This window comes from Anomaloglossus baeobatrachus, chromosome 8, assembly GCF_048569485.1.
Source record: "Anomaloglossus baeobatrachus isolate aAnoBae1 chromosome 8, aAnoBae1.hap1, whole genome shotgun sequence".
Taxonomy (NCBI): domain Eukaryota; kingdom Metazoa; phylum Chordata; class Amphibia; order Anura; family Aromobatidae; genus Anomaloglossus; species Anomaloglossus baeobatrachus.
In genome coordinates this window covers 205,630,318-205,657,737 of record NC_134360.1, presented here as the reverse complement: position 1 = coordinate 205,657,737, position 27,420 = coordinate 205,630,318, and the positions used below count along the sequence as shown (strand labels likewise).

Here is a 27,420-nt window from a genome sequence, read left to right as displayed (position 1 = left end):
GGATTTACCGGTCTCCAGGCACTGAGACCGTGCTCCATCTACAGCCCCTGGAGAAGATGCTGGATGGAGCGGAGTACATCAGGGACATGGCCCTGCTTCCTCAAGGTACTCTGTGTCCCCGTGCATTTGGCGCTCACACCGCAGCATGCTGGGTGTTGTAGTGCGCCGGGGGACATCAGCGCTGCGGCGCCTGTGCCATGGCCTCATTCAGCTTTGCTGAAGCAGGCTCACTTATGGGAATTGGTCGCGCCGGCCGCTGGGACTGCGGCGCGGCTGGCACTTGTAGTGCGCCGGGGACTTCAGCGCGGCCTGCGCTTTTACGGCGGCCGCGCTGATAACTAGAGTCCCTGGCTTTTGCGGCCTGCTTCCGTTCGTTCCCGCCCCCAGACCTGCCAGTCAGGAGAGGGGCGGGACGCTGGCCACTTCCAGAAATCGGTCGCGCCGGCCGCTGGCAGCGGCGCGGCTGGCACTTGTGGTGCGCCGGGGACTTCAGCGCGGCCCGCGCTTTTACGGCGGCCACGCTGATAACTAGAGTCCCCGGCTTTTGCGGCCTGCTTCCGTTCGTTCCCACCCCCAGACCTGCCAGTCAGGAGAGGGGCGGGACGCTGGCCACTTCTATGAATCGGTCGCGCCGGCCGCTGGAACTGCGGCGCGGCTGGCACTTGTGGTGCGCCGGGGACTTCAGCGCGGCCCGCGCTTTTACGGCGGCCGCGCTGTTAACTCGAGTCCCCGGCTTCTGGGCCTAGTCTCCCTTCGTTACCGCCCACAGCCCTGACAGTCAGGGTAGGGGCGTGACGCTGCATAGAGCAGAGCTGAGAGCTGGAGTATGTTTTGCATACTCCACCCCTCTCACTGTGTGCACTGTGAATCCGGATTCCCGCACTTTCTCAGGCACGCCCACGGCTTCCTTCTCTACAAGGACACCGGCAGCCATTAGTGTCAGTTTCTGTACGATACAGAGACAAGTGTGGAAGACCCTGGCATTCTGATAGTCACACAATCGCTGCAACAGGCGTTAAGCAGCACCTGTGGTGCTAACCCCACTAGTGCAGAAGTGCACTTATAGATATGCTTGTACTATATACATTGCACTGTTTGGTCGCACGTTGTATATACCCTCCTGGATTATGCGGAGGAGTTATCAGCATATTCTCTGTGTAAAACAAAGGTGCAGAACCACATGTTTTTCTATACAGCTGGTACAGCATGTACGGCTATACGGCCGGCAGGTACATAGACTCCCATTGTATGCACTAATGGCCAGGGGATGAGGACGGTGTCTGCAGTATTTACTGACAGTTTTTCTGAGACTATGGCTATGATACTAGAAGCCTAGCAGTCCGGACATGTCTCTCACAATATGGGCACTGTTGAATCATTGATCCATGACCCCCTCAGTGTGAACAACTAACAGCTCCGGGAATGTCACACGCATCCCAGAGTCACGGCTCTGCACGGACGTCAGTCCCAGACAGCCTAAGCGAGCTCGCTATGAGCGGCCTCGGTTTCATCAGGGTCCTAACAGAAGGACTCGCTGTGTAATGAGGCGGAAGTAGCGGCTCAGGATTCTGATCCTGAGACCGCTCTCAATCTGGATACACCTGATTGTGACGCCATAGTAAATAATCTTATAGCGTCCATCTATAGAATGTGGGTTATTTCTCACAGCTCCTCCAGTGGAGGAGTCAGCTTCACGTATTTTTCTGGACCACTCTGCCTTCAGAGAGGCAGTCCAGGAACACCACGCTTATCCAGATAGGCGCTTCTCCAAACGGCTTAGGATACACGTTATCCCTGTCCCCTGACTTGGTCAAGGACTGGACCCAATGTCCCGAGCGGCATCCTCCAATCTCCAGGCTTGTAGCTAGATCCATAGTTGCAGTGGGAGATGGAACTGCAAACTCAAAGATGCCACTGACAGACAGATGGATCTCTGGTCTAAATCCATCTATGTGGCTGTCGGCGCACCGTTGGCTCCGGCATTCTCTCCCTTGGGGCACTCCAAGCTATTTCAGCTTGTCTTACACAGATTGACACGGTTACACGTACATCTGTGCCGCAGGTGGCATCCTTAACCTCTCAAATGTCTGCATTTGTTTCTTACGCGATTCAGGTTGTCCTGGACTCTGCGAACCGTGCGGCGGTAGCCTCCGCTACTCCGTGTTTTTAAGCAGAGCCTGGTCTGCTCGTTAAGTGAATGGAAGGCAGATTCTGCTTCCAAAAAAGGTTGCCTAACCAGTTGCCTTTTTCTGCTGACCGACTGTTTGGTGAGCGTTGGATGTAACCATCAAACAGTCCAGGGGTAAGGATTCATCCTTTCCTCAGCCCGGACACAACAAACCCCAACAGAGCAAGAGGCAGTCGGGGTTTTCGGCCTTTTCGAGGCTCGGGCAGGTCCCATTTTTCCTCGTCCAATGTGGACTCAAAAGGATCAGAGGAGCTAAGATTCTTAGCGGGCTCAGTCTCGCCCAAAAAAGCGACAGTCTGAAAACCCGCTTCCAAGGCGGCTTCCTCATGACTTGCGGCCTCGGTCGGTAGCAGGCTCTCCCGCTTTGGCGATATTTAGCTGCCATAGGTCAATGACCATTGAGTGTGAGACATTCTGTCTCACGGGTACAGGATAGAGCTCACTTCTCGTCCTCCAACTCGATTCTTCAGAATTTCTCCACCTCCCGGCCGGGCCGCTGCTCTTCTGCAAACAGGGTGCACTCTATAGGCAGAAAGAGTGATGACCCCCGTTCCTCTTCAGGAACAAGGTCACGGTTTTTACCCCAAATTCTTTGCGGTACCTATAACAACGGGCCGTTCCGTCCCGTTCTGGATCTAAAAATGCTCAGCAAGCTCGTGGACACCAGGCGGTTCCGGATGGAATCCCTCCGCCATGTCATCGCCTCAAGGTCCCAAGGATATTTCCTAGCATCATTAGGCATCAAGGATGCTTATCCACACGTGCCGATTGATCCAGAGCACTAGCGTTTCTACGCTTCGTTATAGGAGACGAACACCCTCTGTTCGTAGCTCTACCTTCCGGCTAGCGACAGTCCAACTGGTCTTCGCCAAGGTCAGGGCAGCAGTAGTCACAGTCCTGCACTCTCAGGGTCACTCTGTGGTCCCGTATTTAGACGATCTACTTGTCAAGGCACTCTCTTAGGAAACATGCCAACACTGCCCGAACGTTGCGCTGGAGACTCTCTAGAGTTTTGGGTGGATCATCAACTTTTTAAAGTCAGATCCGACCCCGACCCTATCGATAACATATCTAGGCATAGAGTTTCTTACTCTCTCAGCGATAGTGAAGCTGCCGCTAGACAAACAGCATTCACTACGGGCTGCAAGCTCTTCTTTAAGAACCAGTCGCACACATTGAGACGCCTCATGCACTTCCTACGTAAGATGGTAGCAATGGAGGCAGTTCCTTTCGTGCAGTTTTACTGCGTCCACTACAATGGGACATTCTCCGCCAATGGGACGAGGAGTCGACGTCCCTCAACAGAGTCGTCGTTCTTTCTCAGGCGGCCAAGGAATCTCTACGGTGGTGGCTTCTTCTCACCTCTTGGTCAAAAAGAAGGTCCTTCCTATCCCCGTCCTGGGCGATAGTTACGACAGACGCGAGTCTATCTGGGTGGGGAGCAGTTTTTCTCCACTACAGCGCTCAGGGTACGTGGACTCAGCAAGAGTCCACTCTTCAGATCAATGTTCTTGAACACAGAGCAGTGTATCTTGCCCTACAATCCTTCCAACAGCGGCTGGAAAGCAAGCATATCCGACTTCAGTCGGACAGCTCCACAGCGGTGGCATACATCAACCACCAAGGAAGAACGCGCAACCGGCAAGCCTTCCAGGAAGTCCGGCAGGTTCTGATGTGGGTGGAAGACACGGCATCCACCATATCCACAATTCACATCCCAAGTGTGGAAACTAGGAAGCTGACTTCCTAAGTCGCTGAGGTGTGGCCGAAAGAGTATGGTCTCCTCACCCGGACGGGTTTCAGGAGATCTGGCGCCGCTGACAGAGGCCGGACGTCGATCTAATGGCGTCACGGCACAACAACAATGTGCCAGCTTCATGGCACGGTTTCACAATCATCGAGCTCTGGCGGCAAACGCCTTAGTTCAGCATTGGTCGCAGTTCCAGCTACCTTAGGTGCCACCTCTGGCATTGTTGCCCAGAGTACTGCGCTAGATCAAGACCGACTGCGGCCGCGCCATCCTCGTCGCTACAAATTGGCCGAGGATGTTGTGGTACTCGGTTCTGTGGTGCCTCACGGTAGGCTAACCGGGGGCACTACCAGACCAATCAGACTGGCTGTCTCAAGGGCCATTCTTCCATTTGAATTCTACGGCCCTCAACCGGATGGTGTGGCATTGAGTCCTGGAACCTAGTGTCGTCAGGATTACCTCAGGACGTGGTTGCCACCATGAGACAGGCTAGCATACCAACGTCCGCCAAGATTGACCACAGGACGTGGAAGATGTTCTTATCTCGGTGCTCGGCGCAGGGTGTTTCTCCCTGGCCGGTTGCATCGTCTATGTTTCCTTCCTTCCTGCAATCTAGGTAGGAAAATGGGTTGTCGCTCAGTTCCCTTTAGGGACAAGTCTCAGCGCTATCTGTATTTTTTCAGAAACGACGACTTCCTCAGGTACGCACGTTCCTACGGGGAGTTTGTCTTCTCAGCACTCCGTACAAGCGGCCGTTAGAGCCCTGAGATCTGAACAAGGTTCTAATTGCTCTCCAGATGCCGCCTTTCGAGCCTTTGAAGGATGTCTCCCTTCCCGTTTTTCACGGGAAGTGGCCTTCTAGTAACGGTCTCGTCTCTTAGGAGAGTTTCCGAGCTAGCAACGCTCTCATACAAACTCCCTTCCTGGTCCTTCACCAGGACAGGGTAGTTCTGCGTCCGGTTCCGGAATTTCTCCCTAAGGTGGTATCCCATTTTCATATCAATCAGGATATCACCTCACCTTCTTTGTGTCCTCGTCCAGTCCATCAATTTCAGAAAGATTTGCATCTGTTGGTTCTGGTGAGAGCACTCAGGTTCTACTTACCGCATGGCGCTCCTGCGCCACCCGGATGCACTCTTTGTCCTTGTCGCTGGTCGGCGTAAACAGTCGCAAGCTTCCAGATCCACCCTTGCTCGGGGGCTCGAGGAACCAATTCTTGAAACCTACAGTTCTACTGGGCTCCTGGTTCTCTCAAGGCCGAAGGCCCATTCTACCAGAGCCGTGGGTGCATCCTGGGCATTACGGCACCAGGCTACGGCTCAGCAGGTGTGTCAGGCACCCACCTGGTCGAGTCTACTTACTTTTACCAAGCATTATCAGATGCATACCTACGCTTCGGCAGACGCCAGCCTAGGTAGATAAGTCATTCAGGCGGCGGTTGGCCACCTGTAGGAGAGGGCCGTTTGACGGCCCTATCATGAGGTATTCTTTTACCCACCCAGGGATTGCTTTTGGACATCCCAATTGTCTGGGTCTCCCAATGGAGCGACAAAGAAGAAGGGAATTTTGTTTACTTACCGTAAATTCCTTTTCTTCTAGCTCCAATTGGGAGACCCAGCACCCGCCCTGTTTTCTCGGGGTTTTTCTGTTTTTTCGGGTACACATGTTGTTCATGTGGTATGGTTCAGTTCTCCGATGTTTCCTCGGATTGAATTGGTCTTTAAACCAGTTATTGGCTTTCCTCCTTCTTGCTTTGGCACTAAAACTGGTGAGCCAGTGATCCCACTGGGGGTGTATAGCCAGAAGGGGAGGGGCCTTACACTTTTAAGTGTAATACTTTGTGTGGCCTCCAGAGGCAATAGCTATACACCCAATTGTCTGGGTCTCCCAATTGGAGCTAGAAGAAAAGGAATTTACGGTAAGTAAACAAAATTCCCTTCATTCCAGTAGTAGGGGCTTGTCACTGTACCAATCACACAGTGTAGGGTATATCTGTACTGATTAGACACAGCCCACGCTGTAACACCACCACTAAAGGCTCGTGTGGTGATAACCGTAGCTGATGCATAGCGCTCTCCTTCATCTCTCCAATATCGTTGATGACAGTCATTTCTGGTCAGCGTGAATCGACTTTCTTCAGTGAACAGCACTGAGGTTCACTGGTTTCTCATCCAGCGTAGATGACTCCTGTGCCTGGTGGTGTGGTCAGGTGCCTTGCAGATCTCCTAGCATGCTGACCACGCTGTTGTAAACGGTTCTGAATGCTCTGACATGACACCTACCTTAAATGTGCCTGGAGTTGTGTGGCATTCATCATCTGGATCCGAGGGCCATTGTTCACGATGTGGCCAAAGCACTACCACTTCTGCCTTTCTGTGCCTCTTCCAGTCTCTCTGTATCACTGTACAACCTGCTGGTGACACTCTAAGCACAGTGGCCACTTCTGCCTGAGACCATCCTGCTTGAAGCCTCACAATGGTGCGTTACTGCTGTTTGAGACCAAGACAACACCTAAACATTTGTCAAAATGTGAACAGCATGATGAGGACGACTGTTTAATACCAATTCTAATTGAACCCTGAAACATATTGGGCGATTCATTGATCAAACACCTGGTGTGAATTTCTTTATCGTTCCTTATGGGAGACCCAAACCATGGGTGTATAGCTTCTGCCTCCGGAGGACACACAAAGTACTACACTCAAACGTGTAGCTCCTCCCTCCGGGCTATATACACCCCCTGGATGACAATCTACCCAGTTCAATGCTTTGTGTTTCAGGAGGATCACACACTTGCATTCTCTGATATTTTTTTCTCATTTTTATTTTAATTTTAAAGATTTGGAAGAAAAGCGGGTCCAGTCTGGACTCCCGGCATGTCCCTTCACACCCCACTCTGTCGGCGGTGCTGTTAAGGTTGACTTTATAAGCCTGGAGCCTTCACATGCCGCGCTCCTTCACATCCTCTAAGAGGCTCTGGGTTGAAGTGGGAGCCTCCACGGTCCTCTCTGCTTGCAGAAGACCGGTCTCCATCCGCAGCCCTGTCTGGTTCCTGCTGGAAGGAGCATTTACCCCCCCTCTCCAGGGACATGGCCCTGCGTCTCAAAGCTAAGTATTGAGACGTTTTTCAGGGGTCCCGGGTACTTTTATTAGCGGGACAGTATGTGTTTTAGCGTTACTGTAAATTCCGGCCGGTTCTGGGGATTTCCCCTGAGAACTGCGCCGAAGGTGCCTGCTCGTCGGCCGCATTTTAAAATCTAGGCCCCGGCTTCAGTTTGGGCCTAGTTTCGGTTTTGGCTTCTCTGCATGTTTTGCATACAGCGCCGCCCACCGCCCGACCAGCAGAGGGGAGGGCACTCCTCTCTGGGGAGATGTTCCCTCCCCTGTATCTCTTCCTGTATCTCTCTGCCCTCCGTTTTTCCCGCTCTTGGGCTTATACACGCCCCCCCTCTTTCTCCCAGCGCCATTTTCTCAGCGTTCTTACACTGGAAGGCGCTGGATGCTGCAGCTGCATACTATTAGGAAGGCTGAGCTTCACAGGGGAGCGGTGGAATCCGGAGGGCACACAGAGAGCACGGGCTGGTAAGCCACAACCTCTGGTTGTGGACTTTTATTACACTCTCAGGCATTCTACAGGAGTGTATTCTGGCTGCAGAGCTTCCACCTCAGCAGCATGTCTGTCACTAGGAGCAAGGCTGCAAACATGTACGCTATATGCACTGCATGTAAGCTCATTCTGCAGAGCCAAGCACATACCCACATTGTGATGCCTGTGCTAACATGGTTGTGTCTCAGCCTGGAGCCTCCTCAGGGGTCCCTCCGGCTGCTCCGGCCCCGGTGGCTGAACCCCCGGCTTGGGTAGCATCCTTTTCACAAGCTATTTCCCAGTCTTTTGCCGACTCCATGGGGCAGCTGTCCCGGACACTGCTGTCCATGCATCAGCCCCCCTCTCAGGGTGTCTCTGCGGCTCCGAGCTCTGCAGAGCCCTCAGAGCATGTCCTAGGACCCCGTCCCCCTAAACGGAGACGCAGGGAACCTTCTCCTTCCTCGTCCCACGGCTCTGATTCACAAGCCGAGGTGCAGGGCGAGGAGGATTCGCTTACTGTGGGCTCAGACGCTGCCTCTATGTACCCCATTGACTTGTCTGAGGGTGATGCGGATGTTAGTGACTTGATTGCGTCCATTAACTCCGTACTGAACCTCAACCCACAAGAGTCAGAGGAACAACCCTCTCTGGTAGAGGTACACCAGTTTACCTCTCCTAAGAAATCTAGGAGTATGTTTTTTAACCACTCCAGCTTTCACACCACTGTTAACAAGCCCAGGGCCTGTCCTGACAAACGTTTTCCGAAGCGTAGTTCAGATGACCGTTTTCCTTTTCCACCGGAGGTGGTTAAGGACTGGGCCCAGTCCCCAAAGGTAGACCCTCCGGTGTCCAGAATCTCAGCCCACACAGTCGTAGCTGTGGCTGACGGCACTTCTCTTAAGGATCCCACTGACCGCCAGGTTGACCTTCTGGCCAAGTCTGTATATGAGGCGGCAGGAGCCTCGTTCTCCCCGTCTTTTGCGGCAGTGTGGGCTCTTAAGGCAGTCTCTGCCTCTCTGGCGGAGATTCATTCCCTCTCCAGGGACTCTATTCCTGAGATGGATGCCTTAACTTCTCAAGCTTCGGCTTTTGCATCCTACGCCATGTCTGCCATCCTGGAGGCTTCTCACCGCACGGCGGTGGCCTCCGCTAACTCCCTCGCGATCCGCAGGATCTTGTGGCTTCGAGAGTGGAAAGCAGACGCTTCCTCTAAGAAGTATCTTGCGAGTCTCCCTTTTGCTGGGTCCCTGTAGAGATAAAAATATAGCGCATATGAGAAGCACCCGTGGAGTGATTTCTGTGTATATATATATATTATAGAATTGCTCACCTGGTTAGGTTGTGCGCCCTCGCACAACCCCGGTGTTAGATGTATAATTCCTCTGGGGGATGAGGGACTGTCTCAGCTGGCGTTATCCGTTGTTTTGCTGGGTGGATCCAGGTTTGTTGCCGCTGCTGGCTTCAGATTCACCGACTTTTTGAATCCTGGAGCTCTGTGCGGACCTGTGTCCTCCCGCTGTTAGTTCAAATGATCTGATGGATTCTATTACTCACAGCAGCTCTACCCGGATTCCCTTATGGGAGTAGGCATGTAGAAAAAAGATTCCGGTCTTTGTGAGCGCTAGTAATAGATCTTTGGTCTTTAATCTTTTAAGAAATTTGGCTTTATTATTAATAACATAAAGCTCTTGTATTAACACAACACGTTTCAGCAAGATACACTTGCCATCCTCAGGTGAGGAGATCTATTACTAGCGCTCACAAAGACCGGAATCTTTTTTCTTTTGCTGGGTCCCGGCTGTTTGGGGAACAGCTGGATGACATAATTAAGGAAGCTACTGGCGGGAAGAGTACTTCCTTGCCACAAGCTAAAGCCAAGAAACCTGTCCAGGGCAGGAACCAATCGAGGTTTCGTTCCTTTCGTTCCTCTAACTGGTCATCCTCTAAGCCCTCGGCCTCGTCCACTACCGCAGCCAAGGATCGTAAATCCAACTGGCGCGCAAAGCCGCGTCCTCAAAAGACCGGAGGAGCCGCTGCCACTAAGGCAGCCTCCTCGTGACTATCTGGCCGCGCCAGCAACGTCCTTGGTCGGTGGCAGGCTCTCCCACTTTGGCGACGTGTGATTGCAACACGTCTCCGATCAGTGGGTGCGGGATATCATCTCCCACGGCTACAGGATAGAATTTGCTTCCAGCCCGCCAAACAGATTTTTTTTCTGTCCACCCCCCCCCCCCCCCCCCGCTCCAAAGCCGCCGCCTTCTCTCAGGCCGTGGCATCCCTGCAGGCCAACGGTGTAATTGTTTCGGTTCCCGCCCGGGAACGGTTCAGCGGTTTCTACTCAAACCTCTTTCTAGTCCCCAAAAAGGACGGTTCCTTCCGACCCATCCTGGATCTCAAGCTTCTCAACAAGCATGTTCAGGTGCGGCACTTTCGCATGGAATCTCTGAGATCGGTCATTGCCTCAATGACCCAAGAAGATTTTCTGGCATCCATCGACATCAGAGATGCCTATCTGCATGTGCCTATTGCGGTTTCACACCAGCGTTGGCTACGCTTTGCGATCGGAGAGGAACATTTTCAATTCGTGGCTCTCCCCTTCGGCTTAGCCACGGCCCCTCGAGTATTCACCAAGGTCATGGCAGCAGTGGTTGCGGTCCTGCACCTCCAGGGGTTGGCAGTGATTCCTTACCTGGACGACCTTCTAGTCAAGGCCTCATCCAGTGCAGACTGCCAGCGGAGTGTCTCTCTCACTCTCGCCACGCTAGTTCAGTTCGGGTGGCTTGTCAATCTGCCCAAGTCCACTCTGATCCCGACCCAGGTGCTTTTGTACCTAGGGATGCAATTCGAGACTCTGCCGGCACTTGTCAAGTTGCCCTTAGTCAAACAGCAGTCCCTTCGTCTGGCGGTGCGCTCTCTGCTGAGGCACCGCCGTCATTCCATCAGACACCTCATGCAGGTGCTGGGTCAGATGGTGGCGTCCATGGAAGCGGTTCCCTTTGCTCAGTTCCACCTGCGTCCCCTGCAGCTGGACATTCTCCGCTGTTGGGACAAGCGGATCTCTTCCTTGCACAGGCAGGTGGCTCTGTCGTCACAGACCAGGAGCTCCCTTCAGTGGTGGCTTCGGCCCCTCTCTCTGTCTCAGGGACGCTCCTTCCTGACTCCGTCCTGGGTGATCCTCACCACGGATGCCAGCCTCTCCGGTTGGGGAGCAGTATTTCTCCATCACCGAGCACAGGGCACTTGGACTCCGTCCGAATCAGCCCTCTCGATCAATGTGCTGGAGATCAGAGCTGTGTTTCTAGCTCTCCTAGCCTTTCACCACGTGTTGGCGGGCAAGCACATTCGAGTTCAGTCGGACAACGCGACAGCGGTTGCCTACATCAATCACCAGGGCGGGACTCACAGCCGTCTGGCGATGTTGGAGGTTCAACGAATCCTCCAGTGGACGGAGGACTCCAAGTCCACCATGTCTGCAGTCCACATCCCAGGCGTGGAAAACTGGGAGGCCGATTACCTCAGCCGTCAAACCGTGGACAGCGGCGAGTGGGCCCTGCATCCGTCAGTGTTCAGATCAATCTGCCGCAAGTGGGGCACTCCGGAAGTGGACCTAATGGCATCCCGGCACAACAACAAGGTTCCGGTTTACGTGGCTCGCTCCCACGATCCTCAAGCCTTCGCAGCAGACGCACTGGTTCAAGATTGGTCTCAGTTCCGTCTGGCCTATGTGTTTCCCCCTCTAGCGCTCTTGCCCAGGGTTCTGCGCAAGATCAGAATGGAGGGCCGTCGAGTCATACTCATTGCTCCGGACTGGCCCAGGCGAGCTTGGTACCCAGACCTGCTCCGTCTGTCCGTAGAGGTGCCGTGGCATCTCCCGGACCGCCCAGACCTTCTCTCTCAAGGTCCGTTCTTCCGCCAGAATTCTGCGGCTCTCAGATTGACGGCGTGGCTCTTGAGTCCTGGATCCTGACGGCTTCAGGCATTCCCTCTGAGGTCATCTCCACCATGACTCAGGCTCGGAAGTCTTCCTCGGCCAAGATTTACCACAGGACTTGGAGGATTTTCCTGTCCTGGTGTCGCTCTTCCGACCATGCTCCTTGGCCGTTCTCCTTGCCGACCATCCTGTCTTTTCTACAGTCCGGTCTACAGCTAGGACTGTCCCTCAATTCCCTCAAGGGACAGGTGTCGGCTCTGTCGGTATTGTTCCAGCGGCGTATCGCCCGACTGGCTCAGGTGCGCACCTTCATGCAGGGCGCATCTCACATCATTCCTCCTTACCGGCGGCCCTTGGATCCCTGGGACCTTAATCTGGTCCTCACGGCCTTACAGAAACCCCCCTTTGAGCCTCTCAGGGAGGTTCCCTTGTTTCGACTTTCACAGAAAGTTGTTTTTCTAGTAGCCATAACTTCTCTCAGGAGAGTTTCTGATTTGGCTGCGCTCTCTTCGGAATCCCCCTTTTTGGTGTTTCACCAAGACAAGGTGGTTCTTCGTCCGTCTCCGGACTTTCTCCCTAAGGTGGTGTCTCCTTTCCACCTTAACCAGGACATTTCATTGCCTTCTCTTTGTCCGGCCCCTGTGCATCGCTTTGAAAAGGCGTTGCATACCTTGGATTTGGTGCGGGCGCTCCGAATCTATGTGTCACGCACCGCCATTTTTAGGCGGTGCACCTCACTTTTTGTGCTAACCACTGGTCAGCGCAAAGGTCTCGCTGCTTCTAAACCGACCCTAGCTCGTTGGATCAGGTCGGCTATCACCGATGCCTACCAGTGTTCTCAGGTGCCTCTCCCGCCAGGGATTAAGGCGCACTCGACCAGAGCTGTCGGTGCCTCCTGGGCTTTCAGGCACCAGGCTACGGCTCAGCAGGTTTGTCAGGCTGCCACGTGGTCCAGTCTGCACACTTTTTCGAAGCACTACCAAGTGCATGCTCATGCTTCGGCAGATGCGAGCTTGGGCAGACGCATTCTTCAGGCGGCTGTCGCCCATTTGTGAAGTTAGGTTTTGCCTACTTCTCAGTTTGGTTTATTCCCACCCATGGACTGCTTTGGAACGTCCCATGGTTTGGGTCTCCCATAGGAACGATAAAGAAAAAGAGAATTTTGTTTACTTACCGTAAATTCTTTTTCTTATAGTTCCGACATGGGAGACCCAGCACCCTCCCTGTTGCCTGTTGGCAGTTTTTTTGTTCCGTGTGTTTCACCGGCTGTTGTTAGTAGTCAGAGTTACGGTTATTCCGAGTTTTACTCTATCTCTACTTATGGGTGGATGTCCTCCTTCAGCTTTTGCACTGAACTGGGTAGATTGTCATCCAGGGGGTGTATATAGCCCGGAGGGAGGAGCTACACGTTTGAGTGTAGTACTTTGTGTGTCCTCCGGAGGCAGAAGCTATACACCCATGGTTTGGGTCTCCCATGTCGGAACTATAAGAAAAAGAATTTACGGTAAACAAAATTCTCTTTTTTGCCATTAAGCCCCTTGTTTGAGAACAACAAGTTGTCCAAAAAATTCAGAAATATTGAACAGTTGGCCATGTGGAGTCAAAAGGTTAGAGAAGGTCACTTGAAAAGGTTAGAGGGCATTATAGGGTCATCCTGAAATTTCACTTGAAAGCCAAATTTCCCTAACTTTTTGTGAGTAGTCTATATATTGATTACTTCAACTTCTCACTCCATCAGTAGAAAAAGAAAATCTGACACTCCCAATTATTCAATTAAACTGACTTGATGGTTTCTTTTTTTGTTTTTTTTTTTTTTATCTTCAGGTGCAAATAAAGATGCCAGCAAACATGCCATTGTTCAGTGGTTTCTGCGTTTTGAAGAAGTCCCCTCCAAGAAAAGGAAGTTGCTTGGGAGAGATCCTCATCCCCAGGAGATCTTCTTTTATGATTTCAACATCTGTGAAAATGACATTGACGCTGAGACCATTATCGGCCCTGCTCAGGTAACAGCCCATTAACCAGTATAACTTTTAGCCATTCTTGCCGGCACGCTGTATCTCTGGCCGAACACTCAAACTTTCCTAGTGATCAGAACCACAATTAATTGCCTGTTATTTGGATAGGTATGAACTGTTTAATATTGGGAATAAACTTTTTAAAGGGTTTGTCCCAAATTTGACATTTCCACAGGGCAGGTGATAAATGTATGATTACTCCAGTCCCCTCATTTCTCCTTCCTAACTTGCGTGATTGGATATAACTTGAACGGTCATCGTTAGATCAGTGAAACAAATTATTCATTTTTACCTACGAGTGTTTGTCATTTTTTTTTTTTTTTTTTTTACAAAACACTGTTGGATTTTTATTTATTTTTATTTTTCGGCTGATGATTTACGCTGGCTGCTTGGTTGATGGTAGTAATTGCGGTCATAGTTGTTTGTTATCTCGTTTTCAACCACTGGGTTTGGAGACCGTAATACATTATTCCGGTGCCACTAATGTCCACTTTGGAGGTTGACAATGCAGATGGTGTTATAACGTCACATACATTCATCTAGCCATTTTAGATCCACATACCTGCCATCAACGTCGCTCATCTCAAATGTGGGGGTTGGCTGCTTCAGGGTACCCCTTTAACTGATTGAATGGGGCCGGTGCCCTGCAGATCCAGGCAAAGTTATTGACTGCCCTGTATTTGACCGCTGTTCCTCCTCTCTGCAAGAATATGGGGGCTTTTTGACTCCTGATCTAGTGATTAGAGGGGGCCCAGTGATCATAGGGGGCTTTTGACTCTCAATCTAGTGATTGTGGGCGGCCCCAGTGATCATAAGGGGCATTTGACTCCTGATCTAGTGACTGTGGGCGGCCCCATTGATTGGGAGTCAAAAGCCCCTCACAATCTAGTGATGGTGCGAAGCTTTTACTCACGATCTAATGATTGTGGAGGGGCCCCAGTGATCGTGAGGGGCTTTTGACTGCCAATCTAGTGATTGTAGGGGGGGGGCCTCATTAATCATGGAGGCTTTTGACTCTCGATCTAATGATTGTGGGGGGGGGGGCCCAGTGATCGTAAGAGGCGTTTGGCTCCTGATCTAGTGACACTGGGGGGCGGTCCCCATTGATTGGGAGTAAAATGTCACAATATAGTGATGGGGGGGGCAGTCATCATAGGGGTCTTTTGACTCTCAATCTAGCGATTTGGGGGTAGGTCAAGTGATCGTAAGAGGCGTTTGACTCCTGATCTAGGGACTGTGGGGGGGGGGTCCCCATTGATTGGGAGTCAAATGTCACAATATAGTGGTGGTGGGGAACTTTTGGTCCCGAATTATAATTGTTGTGCCGGGGCCCCAGCGATTGTGAGGGGCTTTTGACTGCTGATCTAGTGATTGTAGCGGGACCCCATTGATCACGGGGGGGCTTTTTGACTCTCAATCTAGTGATTGTGGGGTGGCCCATTGATTGTGAGGGGCTTTTGACTGCCGATCTAGTGATTGTGGAGGCTCCATTGATCGTGGGGGGGCTTTTTACTCCTGATCTAATGATTGTGGAGGGGCCCCAGTGATCGTGGGGGGTTTTGATTGGCGATATACTGATTTGTAGGGGGGCCCTCATCAAACATACATCGGATAAGGGATATTGCATGTGAGGAAAACCCTCTGATTAGAAGCTGCTCTGTAGTAAAGTATAACTGTTTTCTTTAGATAACTCAATTAGACCCTGAAGATCCTTTTCCTGAAGCAAAGAAGTCCGGACATGCCCTGTATGTGAAGCTATCATGGGATGGAAAAACTTTCAAACCATTATCCTCCAGTCTCTTTGAAAGGAAGGATGACATCCTTGTGCATAACGGAGCCGTGTCTGAAAAATCGTTACCGAAGCCCAAATTCTATACACACAAAAGCGATGCGGGCGAGAGCCGACAGATCACTCGCAGTGCCACCAGGTCACAAAAAAAGGAGGCTGAAATTGAGTCTCGACACTCGTCCTCCAAAAGTTCACATTCCAAAGAGAGAGGAGCGCAGAGGATACCCAATGGCACGGACACCCCCAGTGCCCGGAAGAAACTGCAGCTGAATAGTAGGTTTTATCTTTTATATACATATTTTTTTGGGGGGTGGCAGATCGGCTCATGCCTTATGGGTGTTTTTTTGTTTTTGCTTTCCTTTCATCTGCTTATTTTTTGGGGATTGTGTTTTTTGTTTTTTTTATATATAAAGTACAGCTTTTATTTATATGTACCGTATTTTTCACTTTATAAGATGCACCGGATTATAAGATGCACCCCAAATTTAGAGATAAAATAAGGGTAAAAAAAATAAAAATGGGGGTCCGTCTTATACTCTGGTTTTGTCTTACCGGAGGGGCGCAGCAGTGGTGGTGAAGCTGGGTCACAGGAGGCAGAGGTTGTGCTGGCAGGCGCGGCGGGTCAGTAGTGGCAGCAGCTGCGGTCGGTGAATGGTGCAGCAGGCCGGTGCGGTAAGTGTCCGCAGTCCCGGTTTAAATGATGGCGCATGGAGCAGCGCGAGCGCAGATGGAGCTCTCATCCAAGAGCTCCATCTGCGCACACACTGACTCCCGGCGCCATGATTTGAAACTGGGACTGCGGACACACTGGGAAACAGCCACCCGCACGCACAGAGTGGCAGGCCGCCCGTTCACCCGCACAGAGAGGCAGCTGGCACTGACAGTCACTTAGCTGCCGTCTGCACACAGGAACACGGCTGCCGCCCGCACGCAGCAACAGGCACCTGGCGGCCCGCACACAGCCGATCGATGCACAGACAGGCCCCCCAGGTAAAGCTATATTCGGATTTTAAGACGCACACCTCATTTCTTTGTCGCTCCATTGGGAGACCCAGACAATTGGGTGTATAGCTTCTGCCTCCGGAGGCCACACAAAGTATTACACCTTAAAAAGTGTAACCCCTCCCCTCTGCCTATACACCCTCCCGTGCATCACGGGCTCCTCAGTTTTATGCTTTGTGTGATAGGAGGCACACATCCACTCATGCATTCTCAACTTAGTTATGTCGGTTGGAAGAAAAGAGGGCCCCCGGCATGTTCCCTTCTCACCCCACTATGTTGGCGGTGCTGTTAAGGTTGAGGTACCCATTGCGGGTACAAAGGCCGGAGCCTCATGCCGTTTTCCTTCACCATCCCTTAGTGGCTCTGGGAGAAGTGGGATCCTGACCGGTCATCCATTCACTGGGACCGGGCTCCCTCCGCAGCCCCTGTGGGAATCTGCTGGACAGGAGTCTATTCATCCTCAGGGACCGGGCCCTGCATCTATAAGGTACTCTGTGTCCCCATGGGGATTGTGCATGGAGCGCCTTCTTCCCGGACGCTGCAGCAGCTGCTGATTTGTGAAGACCGGCGGACTTCCGTGCCGACCGTGCCTGCTTGTCGGCCGCGGTCTTAAATTTAGTCCCCGGCTTCATCGCGGCCTAGTAGCAAAAATCCCGCCCCCGGGCCTGCCTGTCAGGGGTAAGGGCGGGACGGACGGCCTGACGTCGGCTGTGAGGGCCGGAGCATCCTGTATGTTTCCTCCCCCCTCACTGATCACTGTGGGGACCCCAGATTCCCGCACTTTTCTAGCACCGCCCACGGCTCCACTCCTCCCCTGAGAGCTCCGGCAGCCATGTTTTTTGGCATTCTGCCGGTGGAGGATTATCAGAGAAGAGCTCTGCAGCTCTGGGAGACCTAAGGCAGGGAATCTGAAGGACACACACTCCGCTTTTTAGCGGTCGGTCAGCCACACCGGTCACCCGGTGCTGGTCCCCCCCAGGGTGCCGGAATAGATACGTATTTATATACATATTTCTGTTCGGTCGGGCTGTATACCCCTTCCCATATACCCTCAGTGATCACTCTCCTAGGAGACAACAGCATGTCGTCCAAAAGGAGCAAAGGTGCTAAGGCACAGGGTTTTTTTTGCGACCTGTACCTCTTGTGCGGCTATGTTACCTACGGGTTCCACCTACCCTCACTGTGAGCAATGCTCGACCCCTGTTTCGCTTGCTCAGCCGGAGCCTCGGTCACTAGTGGGCCCCTCGGCTCATGTAGACCCCCCCTGCTCCCCCTGTCCAGGCGGCAGGGACAGAGTTTGCTGAGAAACTCTGAGTCACTTTCACAATCCATGGCTCAGTCTATGGACAAATGGTCTGCCAAGCTGCTAGAAGCTTTGCAGTCCAGACCGGTCCTTACACAGGCCCCGGTCCCCGTTAGCTCGTCGCCTCCAGGCCCCTCTCGGTCCGCGCCGCAGCGCGCTCCCAGGTTGGGCCCTAGGTCCCACGCGAAGGACTCCTGCCCGGACCTCAGTCCCAGACCGACTAAGCGGGCCCGCTGGGAATCTTCCCCGACTTCTTCACGCTGCTCGGGTTCCCAGCTCGAGGACTCTCTGGAGGACGAGGCGGACGTCGCAGCTCAGGGCTCTGAACCTGACGTTGCCCTCAATCTTGATATACCTGAAGGGGACGCCTTAGTAAATGATCTTATCTCGTCCATCAACCAGGTGTTAGATCTGTCTCCCCCGCCGCCACCTGTAGAGGAGTCGGCTTCTCAGCAGGAGAAACACCAGTTTCGGTTCCCCAAACGTACACGGAGTGCATTTTTCGATCACTCTAACTTCAGAGATGCTGTCCAGAAGCCCAGAGCGGTTCCGGACAAGCGCTTTACTAAGCGCCTCACTGACACACGTTACCCCTTCCCCTCTGACGTAGTTAAGGGTTGGGCTCAGTGTCCCAAGGTGGATCCTCCAGTCTCTAGATTGGCGGCTAGATCTGTGGTATCGGTGGCAGATGGCTCATCGCTAAAGGATGCCACTGACAGGCAGATAGAGCTCCTGGTGAAATCCATCTATGAAGCCACGGGCGCGTCTTTTGCCCCGGCCTTTGCAGCCGTGTGGGCACTACAAGCTATCTCAGCTTGTCTGGCTGAGATTAATGCGGTTACACGTAATTCTGCTCCGCAGGTTGCGTCTTTGACCTCTCAGGCGTCAGCTTTTTCTTCCTACGCCATGAACGCAGTCCTAGATTCTGCTAGCCGTACAGCGGTGGCATCCGCTAATTCTGTGGCAGTCCGCAGGGCCATGTGGCTGCGCGAATGGAAGGCAGACTCTGCCTCCAAGAGGTTCTTAACCGTTTTGCCGTTTTCTGGCGACCGATTGTTTGGCGAACGATTGGATGAGATTATTAAGGAATCCAAGGGAAAGGACTCCTCCTTACCCCAGTCCAAACCTAAGAGACCTCCGCAACGGAAAATTCAATCGAGGTTTCGGTCCTTTCGTCCCTCCGCCAAGTCCCAATCCGCTTCGTCCAGCAGGCCGGAGAAAGGCCAGAGGAACTCCTATGCGTGGCGGTCTAAGTCACGCCCCCAAAAGGCCGCCGGAGGCGCTGCCTCCAAGGCGGCCTCCTCATGACTCTCGGCATCCCCGAACCGCATCCTCGGTCGGTGGCAGGCTCTCCCGCTTTTGCGACGCCTGGTGGCCACATGTTCAAGACCGAAGGGTGAGAGACATTCTGTCTCACGGTTACAGGATAGAGTTCAGCTCTCGTCCTCAGACTCGTTTCTTCAGAACCTCTCCGCCCCCGCTCGGGCCGACGCACTTTTTCAGGCAGTGGTCACTCTGAAGACAGAGGGAGTTGTGATCCCTGTTCCCCCTCAGGAACATGGTCGCGGCTTTTACTCCAACTTGTTCGTGGTGCCAAAGAAGGACGGATCATTCCGTCCCGTTCTGGACCTCAAACTGCTCAACAGACATGTGAGCACCAGACGGTTTCGGATGGAATCTCTCCGCTCGGTCATCGCCTCGATGTCACAAGGAGACTTCCTAGCATCGATCGACATCAAGGATGCTTATCTCCATGTGCCGATCGCACCCGAACATCAACGCTTCTTGCGTTTCGCCATCGGGGACGAACACCTTCAGTTCGTGGCATTGCCTTTCGGCCTGGCGACAGCCCCACGGGTGTTCACCAAAGTCATGGCATCCGTTGTGGCGGTCCTACACTCAGGGCCACTCGGTGATTCCCTACTTAGACGATCTCCTAGTCAGGGCACCTTCTCGGGTGGCGTGTCAACACAGCCTTACCGTCGCTCTGGCGACTCTCCAGCAGTTCGGGTGGATAATCAACTTCCCAAAATCCCAGTTGACACCGACCCAATCACTGACTTACCTCGGGATGGAGTTTCATACACAGTCAGCGGTAGTCAAGCTACCGCTGGACAAACAGCTTTCCCTGCAGGCAGGGGTGCAATCTCTTCTTCGGGGTCAGTCATACCCCTTGAGGCGCCTCATGCACTTCCTGGGGAAGATGGTGGCAGCGATGGAGGCAGTGCCGTTCGCGCAATTCCATCTGCGGCCACTCCAATGGGACATTCTCCGCAAATGGGACAGGAGGTCGACTTCCCTCGACAGGAACGTCTCTCTGTCCCTTGCAACCAAGACGTCTCTTCAGTGGTGGCTCCTTCCCAATTCTCTATCGCAAGGAAGATCCTTCCTACCCCCAACCTGGGCTGTGGTCACCACGGACGCGAGCCTGTCAGGGTGGGGAGCGGTTTTCCTCCACCACAGGGCTCAGGGAACCTGGACTCCGGTAGAGTCCTCCCTTCAGATCAATGTTCTGGAGATAAGGGCAGTGTATCTAGCCCTATTGGCCTTCCATCGGTGGCTGGAGGGCAGACAGATCCGTATACAGTCGGACAACGCCACTGCCGTCGCATACATCAACCATCAGGGCGGCACGCGCAGTCGTCAGGCCTTCCAGGAAGTCAGGCGGATTCTGCAGTGGGTGGAAGCCACAGCCTCCACGATCTCCGCAGTTCACATCCCGGGCGTAGAAAACTGGGAAGCAGATTTTCTCATTCGTCAGGGCATGGACGCGGGGGAATGGTCTCTGCACCCAGACGTGTTTCGAGAGATCTGTCGCCGCTGGGGAACGCCGGACGTCGATCTCATGGCGTCACGACACAACAACAAGGTCCCGGCCTTCATGGCACGGTCTCAGGATCACAGAGCTCTGGCGGCGGACGCATTAGTTCAGGATTGGTCGCAGTTTCGACTGCCTTATGTATTTCCTCCTCTGGCGATGCTGCCCAGAGTGTTACGCAAGATCAGGTCCGACTGTCGTCGCGCCATTCTCGTCGCTCCAGATTGGCCGAGGCGATCGTGGTACCCGGATCTGTGGCATCTCACGGTGGGTCAACCGTGGGCGCTTCCAGACCGCCCAGACTTGCTGTCACAAGGGCCGTTTTTCCATCTGAATTCTGTGGCCCTCAACCTGACTGTGTGGCCATTGAGTCCTGGCTCGTAGCGTCTTCAGGATTACATCACTCCGAAGAGTGTCAGAGCTTGCAGCGCGGTCATGCAAAGCCCCCTTCCTGGTTTTTCACCAGGATAAGGTGGTTCTGCGTCCTGTCCCGGAATTTCTCCCTAAGGTGGCATCCCCTTTTCATCTCAATCAGGATATCTCCTTACCTTCATTTTGCCCTAATCCAATTCACCAATGTGAAAAGGATTTGCACTCTTTGGATCTGGTGAGAGCACTCCGGTTCTACGTGTCTCGCACGGCGCCCCTGCGTCGTTCAGATGCGCTCTTTGTCCTTGTCGCTGGCCAGCGTAAGAGTTCGCAGGCTTCCAAGTCAACCTTGGCTCGGTGGATCAAGGAACCGATTCTTGAAGCCTACCGTTCTTCTGGGCTTCCGCTTCCTTCAGGGCTAAAAGCCCATTCTACCAGAGCCGTGGGAGCGTCCTGGGCACTGCGGCACCGGGCTACGGCTCAGCAGGTGTGTCAGGCAGCTACCTGGTCTAGTCTGCACACTTTCACGAAACACTATCAGGTGCATACTTATGCTTCGGCAGACGCCAGTCTAGGTAGGCGAGTCCTTCAGGCGGCGGTTGCCCACCTGTAAGAGGGAGTCGTGTCTGCTCTTTTTATCGAGGTATTCTTTTACCCACCCAGGGACTGCTTTTGGACGTCCCAATTGTCTGGGTCTCCCAATGGAGCGACAAAGAAGAAGGGAATTTTGTTTACTTACCGTAAATTCCTTTTCTTCTAGCTCCTATTGGGAGACCCAGCACCCGCCCCTGTGCCCTTCGGGCTGTTTGTTCTTTTGTGTACACATGTTGTTCATGTTGAATTGTTCTTTTGGTTCAGTTCTCCGAACATCCTTCGGATTGAATTTACCTTAGACCAATTTATAAGTTTTCTCCTTCCTGCTTTTGCACCAAAACTGAGGAGCCCGTGATGCACGGGAGGGTGTATAGGCAGAGGGGAGGGATTACACTTTTTTAAGGTGTAATACGTTGTGTGGCCTCCGGAGGCAGAAGCTATACACCCAATTGTCTGGGTCTCCCAATAGGAGCTAGAAGAAAAGGAATTTACGGTAAGTAAACAAAATTCCCTTCTTTCCTCACAACTTTTTGGGAGGAAAAGTGTGCCTTATAATCCGAAAAATACGGTAATGTCCTCTAAAATGTGTATGTTTGGATTTCTCAGATTACTAGCTTGTTCTCCTTTCCCTAGGTCCACCAAACTCCCGGTGCAGGTTGCCGATGGAGAAAGACTCTCTGGGTCAGTCTAAGGCTCTGGAACCAGCTGCTCCCAAACGAAGAGTCGCTTTCTCTGGACTCCTGGATTCCCCTCCCAAAAAGATGCTGATTGATGAAGACTGGTCTCAGAGCGGTGTAAGTGAAGACAGGCAAAAATCTAGACACAATACAAAACCTCATAGAAAACTGACCCCTTTTAAACCTGCGCCATCCGAGGAGCGAAAGTCAAGAAAATCACAGTAAGTCTCATTCTCCGTACAAAACTTTTTTTTTTTTTTTATTTAATGCCATTTCAAGTTTTTAAAGTAGAATTTTTTGTTTCTATGATCCGTTTTTACTTATTTTTGTGCTTTTCCTGTAGGCATGACAGAACTAATGGAAGAAAACTTTCCGAAAGGAATGAAAAGGTGAAGCCTAAAACGCCAGAGAAAAATATCACCCCAAAGAAAGTTACAAACTCTTCCAGAAGGTGAATTGATATTCGTTATTTCTCTATTGCTTCATTGGGGGGGACACAGGAGACCGTTGGTAAATGCTTCGGACAGGAGGCTGCTCCGGAGATCTGTAGCGGAAACAATGACGTCCATGTTCTTCTGTCATGGGACCACTGAGGTCATTAGAGAGACTCCTCATCAGAGGAACATCTGATGCCTCGCCTTTCTAGGCACTTAACCGCTGCAGACATTAGTGGTCCTGTAATAGAAGAACGGCCATGTCATCATTTATATTCCCAGTGCAGAGCCACTGAAGCTACCTACGTAGGCACCTTGAGGGTGATGACAGCGGAGTACGCCAGGTTTTGATATTTCAGACCTTCTTTGCTCCCAGTAACATTTATTTAACAATTCCTTTAAAGGTAGATGAAAAACATTTTCTATTGACTTTACAGTTTTTACATGAGTGACTTTTTTCTTAATTTGGAGCAAAAGCAAATTGTGCGTAACATCAAGTCTGTGTTTGCAACTTTTATTTTGCAGCAGGCCAACCAAAGAGCACGATGGCGGGGGGCCTGAAACACCGCGTTCACGCAGGAAGTCCGCCCAGGCATCTGCTAGTTTAATCCGCAGACAGATTAGGTAAGCAATGCTGTACATTTTCAGAATGTCCTATCGGATGATTTTGGGAGGGTTTCTTGATTGAGGACAATCTTCCTAAAGGGTTATTCTCATGATCCCATCTTCAGGAATAAATCTCTTCTCTGCTTACCAACTTCCTCCTTGCAGAGATCAATGAGCTCCTAAATGATTCCAAAAAATTTGGGCCACTGGTCCAAATAGTCAGTCTACAATGGTACTAAATGGGGCAGCTTTGTTCCCGCAGCATCGGAGACATGGAGTGCAACTAAAGCTTCAGAGCAGCGCTTACAAGCTCTAGAGCAAAGAATTTGTTAGTGCAGCGCTGCACTCTTTGCCTAGGAGACCGGCTACTTCTGGTAGACTGCACCTAGTATGAAATAATAGAATTATAAATTCCTTTGTTCTTGAGAGCAAAGAAGATTTTTCATAAGAGAGATATGGCAAACTTCACTTTTACCAACCCTTTCCAATTTTACCCATTTATCATACTTGAGAATAACACGGTAATGGCCTCTTGTTGGATAGTCGAGCTTCATGATTTTGATCTTCCTTCTCCAGGATCATGTCAGAAGGAAATTTGGAGGATTTTGACGATCTGGATGAAGATGAAGAATTTGTAATCGAGAAGAAGCTGACAGTGTGGAGTAGCAGTGAAGATGATGATGATGACGACGACGACGACGACGATGATGAAGAAGCAGAAATGGAAGATAAGAAGTCTCCAAAGAGATCAGCAAGGAAAAGGCAGACGCCTCGGACGCCGACATCGGCTGGGAAATCCTCAGCTAGGACCCCAAATAAAACAGTGAGTCATTGACTAATATCAGATTGCTAATTGATTGCTAGGCACTGCTCCTTGATCACCCATGTATTGATGGAATTAAAGTGCAGCTCCATGAGAGGGGCAAAAATTGTAAAATACAACTAAAAAAATAATAATAAAATATTATATATATATATATATATATATATACAATATTTTATTTATTTATTATTATTTTTTAGTCGTATTTTACAATTTTTGCCCCTCTCATGGAGCTGCACTTTAATTCCATCAATACATGGGTGATCAATAATAGATATTACATTTGCAATGCACCAATAATGCTGACTACACAGCAGGCGCTGCTCGCTATTGATCTGGACTCATTCCCCTATGAGATCCGTACAGTTGTTGTCCATATTTTCTTTTTCGCTCCTAATTGGGAGACCCAGACAATTGGGTGTATAGCTATTGCCTCCGGAGGCCACACAAAGTATTACACTTAAAAGTGTAAGGCCCCTCCCCTTCTGGCTATACACCCCCAGTGGGATCACTGGCTCACCAGTTTTGTGCTTTGTGCGAAGGAGGCAACACATCCACGCATAGCTCCACTGTTTAGTCAGCAGCAGCTGCTGACTATGTCGGATGGAAGAAAAGAGGGCCCATACAGGGCTCCCAGCATGCTCCCTTCTCACCCCACTTCATGTCGGAGGTGTTTGTTAAGGTTGAGGTACCCATTGCGGGTACGGAGGCTGGAGCCCACATGCTGCTTCCTTCCCCATCCCTTTTTACAGGGCTCTGGGTGAAGTGGGATTCTATCGGTCTCCAGGCACTGAGGCCGTGCTCCATCCACAGCCCCTGGTATCTGCTGGACATGGAGCGGAGTATCTTCAGGGACATGGCCCTGCTACATGGAGGTACTCTGTGTCCCTGTGGGGACCGCGCAGACACACGGCAGCACTGCTGGGTGTGTTAGTGCGCCAGGGACAGCGGCGCTGTCCGCACTAGTGCCATCGCACACCACAGCGTTGCTGGGTGTGTTAGTGTATTGGGTGACTACCGCGCTAACCGCCGCTGCCATTTTTATTTAAGGCGCCGCTGGGATTTGTGGTGCGCCGGGGACTTCCGCGCCGGCCAGCACTGATATGCCGGCCGCGCTTATTAACTCGAGTCCCCGGCTTCTGGGCCTAGTCTCCCTTCGTTACCGCCCACAGGCCTGACAGTCAGGGTAGGGGCGTGACGCTGCATAGCACAGCAGCGCTGAGAGCTGGAGTATGTTTTGCATACTCCACCCCTCTCACTGTGTGCACTGTGAAACCGGATTCCCGCACTTTCTCAGGCACGCCCACGGCTTCCTTCTCTACACAGGACGCCGGCAGCCATTAGTGTCAGTTTCTGTACGATACAGAGACAAGTGTGGAAGACCCTGGCATTCTGATAGTCACACAATCGCTGCAACAGGCGTTAAGCAGCACCTGTGGTGCTAACCCCACTAGTGCAGAAGTGCACTTATAGATATGCTTGTACTATATACATTGCACTGTTTGGTCGCACGTTGTATATACCCTCCTGGATTGTGCGGAGGAGTTATCAGCATATTCTCTGTGTAAAACAAAGGTGCAGAACCACATGTTTTTCTATGCAGCCGGTACAGCATGTACGGCTATACGGCCGGCAGGTTACATAGACCCCCATTGTATCCAACTCAGCCGGAGTCTCTGCTAATGGCCAGAGGATGAGGACGGTGTCTGCAGTATTTACTGACAGATTTTCTGAGACTATGGCTATGATACTAGAAGCCTAGCAGTCCGGACATGTCTCTCACAACATGGGCACTGTTGAATCATTGATCCATGGCCCCCCTCAGTGTGAACAACTAACAGCTCCGGGAATGTCACACGCATCCCAGAGTCACGGCTCTGCACAGACGTCAGTCCCAGACAGCCTAAGCGGGCTCACTATGAGCGGCCCTCGGTTTCATCAGGGTCCTAGCAGAAGGACTCTCTGTGTAATGAGGCGGAAGTAGCGGCTCAGGATTCTGATCCTGAGACCGCTCTCAATCTGGATACACCTAATGGTGACGCCATAGTGAATAATCTTATAGCGTCCATCAATAGAATGTTGGTTATTTCTCACCCAGCTCCTCCAGTGGAGGAGTCGGCTTCACGTATTTTTCTGGACCACTCTGCCTTCAGAGAGGCAGTCCAGGAACACCACACTTATCCAGATATGCGCTTCTCCAAACGGCTTAGGATACACGTTATCCCTGCCCCCTGACGTGGTCAAGGACTGGACCCAGTGTCCCAAGCGGCATCCTCCAATCTCCAGGCTTGTAGCTAGATCCATAGTTGCAGTGGGAGATGGAGCTGCACTTAAGGATGCCACTGACAGACAGATGGATCTCTGGTCTAAATCCATCTATGAGGCTGTCGGCGCACCGTTGGCTCCAGCATTCTCACCCTTGGGGCACTCCAAGCTATTTCAGCTTGTCTTACACAGATTGACACGGTTACACGTACATCTGTGCCGCAGGTGGCATCCTTAACCTCTCAAATGTCTGCATTTGTTTCTTACGCGATTCAGGTTGCCCTAGACTCTGCGAACCGTGCGGCAGTAGCCTCCGCTACTCCGTGTTTTTAAGCAGAGCCTGGTCTGCTCGTTAAGTGAATGGAAGGCAGATTCTGCTTCCAAAAAAGGGTGCTTAACCAGTTGCCTTTTTCTACTGACCGACTGTTTGGTGAGCGTTTGGATGTAACCATTAAACAGTCCAGGGGTAAGGATTCATCCTTTCCTCAGCCCGGACACAACAAACCCCAACAGAGCAAGAGGCAGTCGGGGTTTCGGTCTTTTCGAGGCTCGGGCAGGTCCCATTTTTCCTCGTCCAATGTGGACTCAAAAGGATCAGAGGAGCTCAGATTCTTGGCGGGCTCAGTCACGCCCAAAAAAGAGACAGTCTGAAAACCCGCTTCCAAGGCGGCTTCCTCATGACTTGCGGCCTCCTCTCTCCGCATCCTCGGTCGGTAGCAGGCTCTCCCGCCTTGGCGATATTTAGCTGCCATAGGTCAATGACCGTTGGGTGTGAGACATTCTGTCTCACGGGTACAGGATAGAGCTCACTTCTCGTCCTCCAACTCGATTCTTCAGAACTTCTCCACCTCCCGGCCGAGCCGCTGCTCTTCTGCAAACAGGGTGCACTCTATAGGCAGAAAGAGTGATGACCCCCGTTCCTCTTCAGGAACAAGGTCACGGTTTTTACCCCAAATTATTTGCGGTGCCTATAAGAACGGGCCGTTCCGTCCCGTTCTGGATCTAAAACTGCTCAGCAAGCTCGTGGACACCAGGCGGTTCCGGATGGAATCCCTCCGCCATGTCATCGCCTCAATGTCCCAAGGAGATTTCCTAGCATCATTAGGCATCAAGGATGCTTATCCACACGTGCCGATTGATCCAGAGCACTAGCGTTTCTACGCTTCGTTATAGGAGACGAACACCTTCTGTTCGTAGCTCTACCTTCCGGCTAGCGACAGTCCCACTGGTCTTCGCCAAGGTCAGGGCAGCAGTAGTCACAGTCCTGCAC

At 52.0% G+C, this 27,420-nt stretch overlaps 1 protein-coding gene across 1 annotated transcript in view; it reads left to right on the top strand.

Annotated features, from left to right (window-relative positions):
- The window catches only part of ORC1 (origin recognition complex subunit 1), a 113,131-nt gene that overhangs the window by 3,855 nt on the left and 81,856 nt on the right, over nucleotides 1–27,420 (top strand). The window contains 6 exon segments of the mRNA XM_075320090.1: nucleotides 13,280–13,458; nucleotides 15,157–15,532; nucleotides 21,979–22,243; nucleotides 22,366–22,473; nucleotides 22,982–23,080; nucleotides 23,639–23,885. Of these exon segments, the coding sequence (XP_075176205.1) occupies nucleotides 13,280–13,458; nucleotides 15,157–15,532; nucleotides 21,979–22,243; nucleotides 22,366–22,473; nucleotides 22,982–23,080; nucleotides 23,639–23,885 (1,274 nt within the window).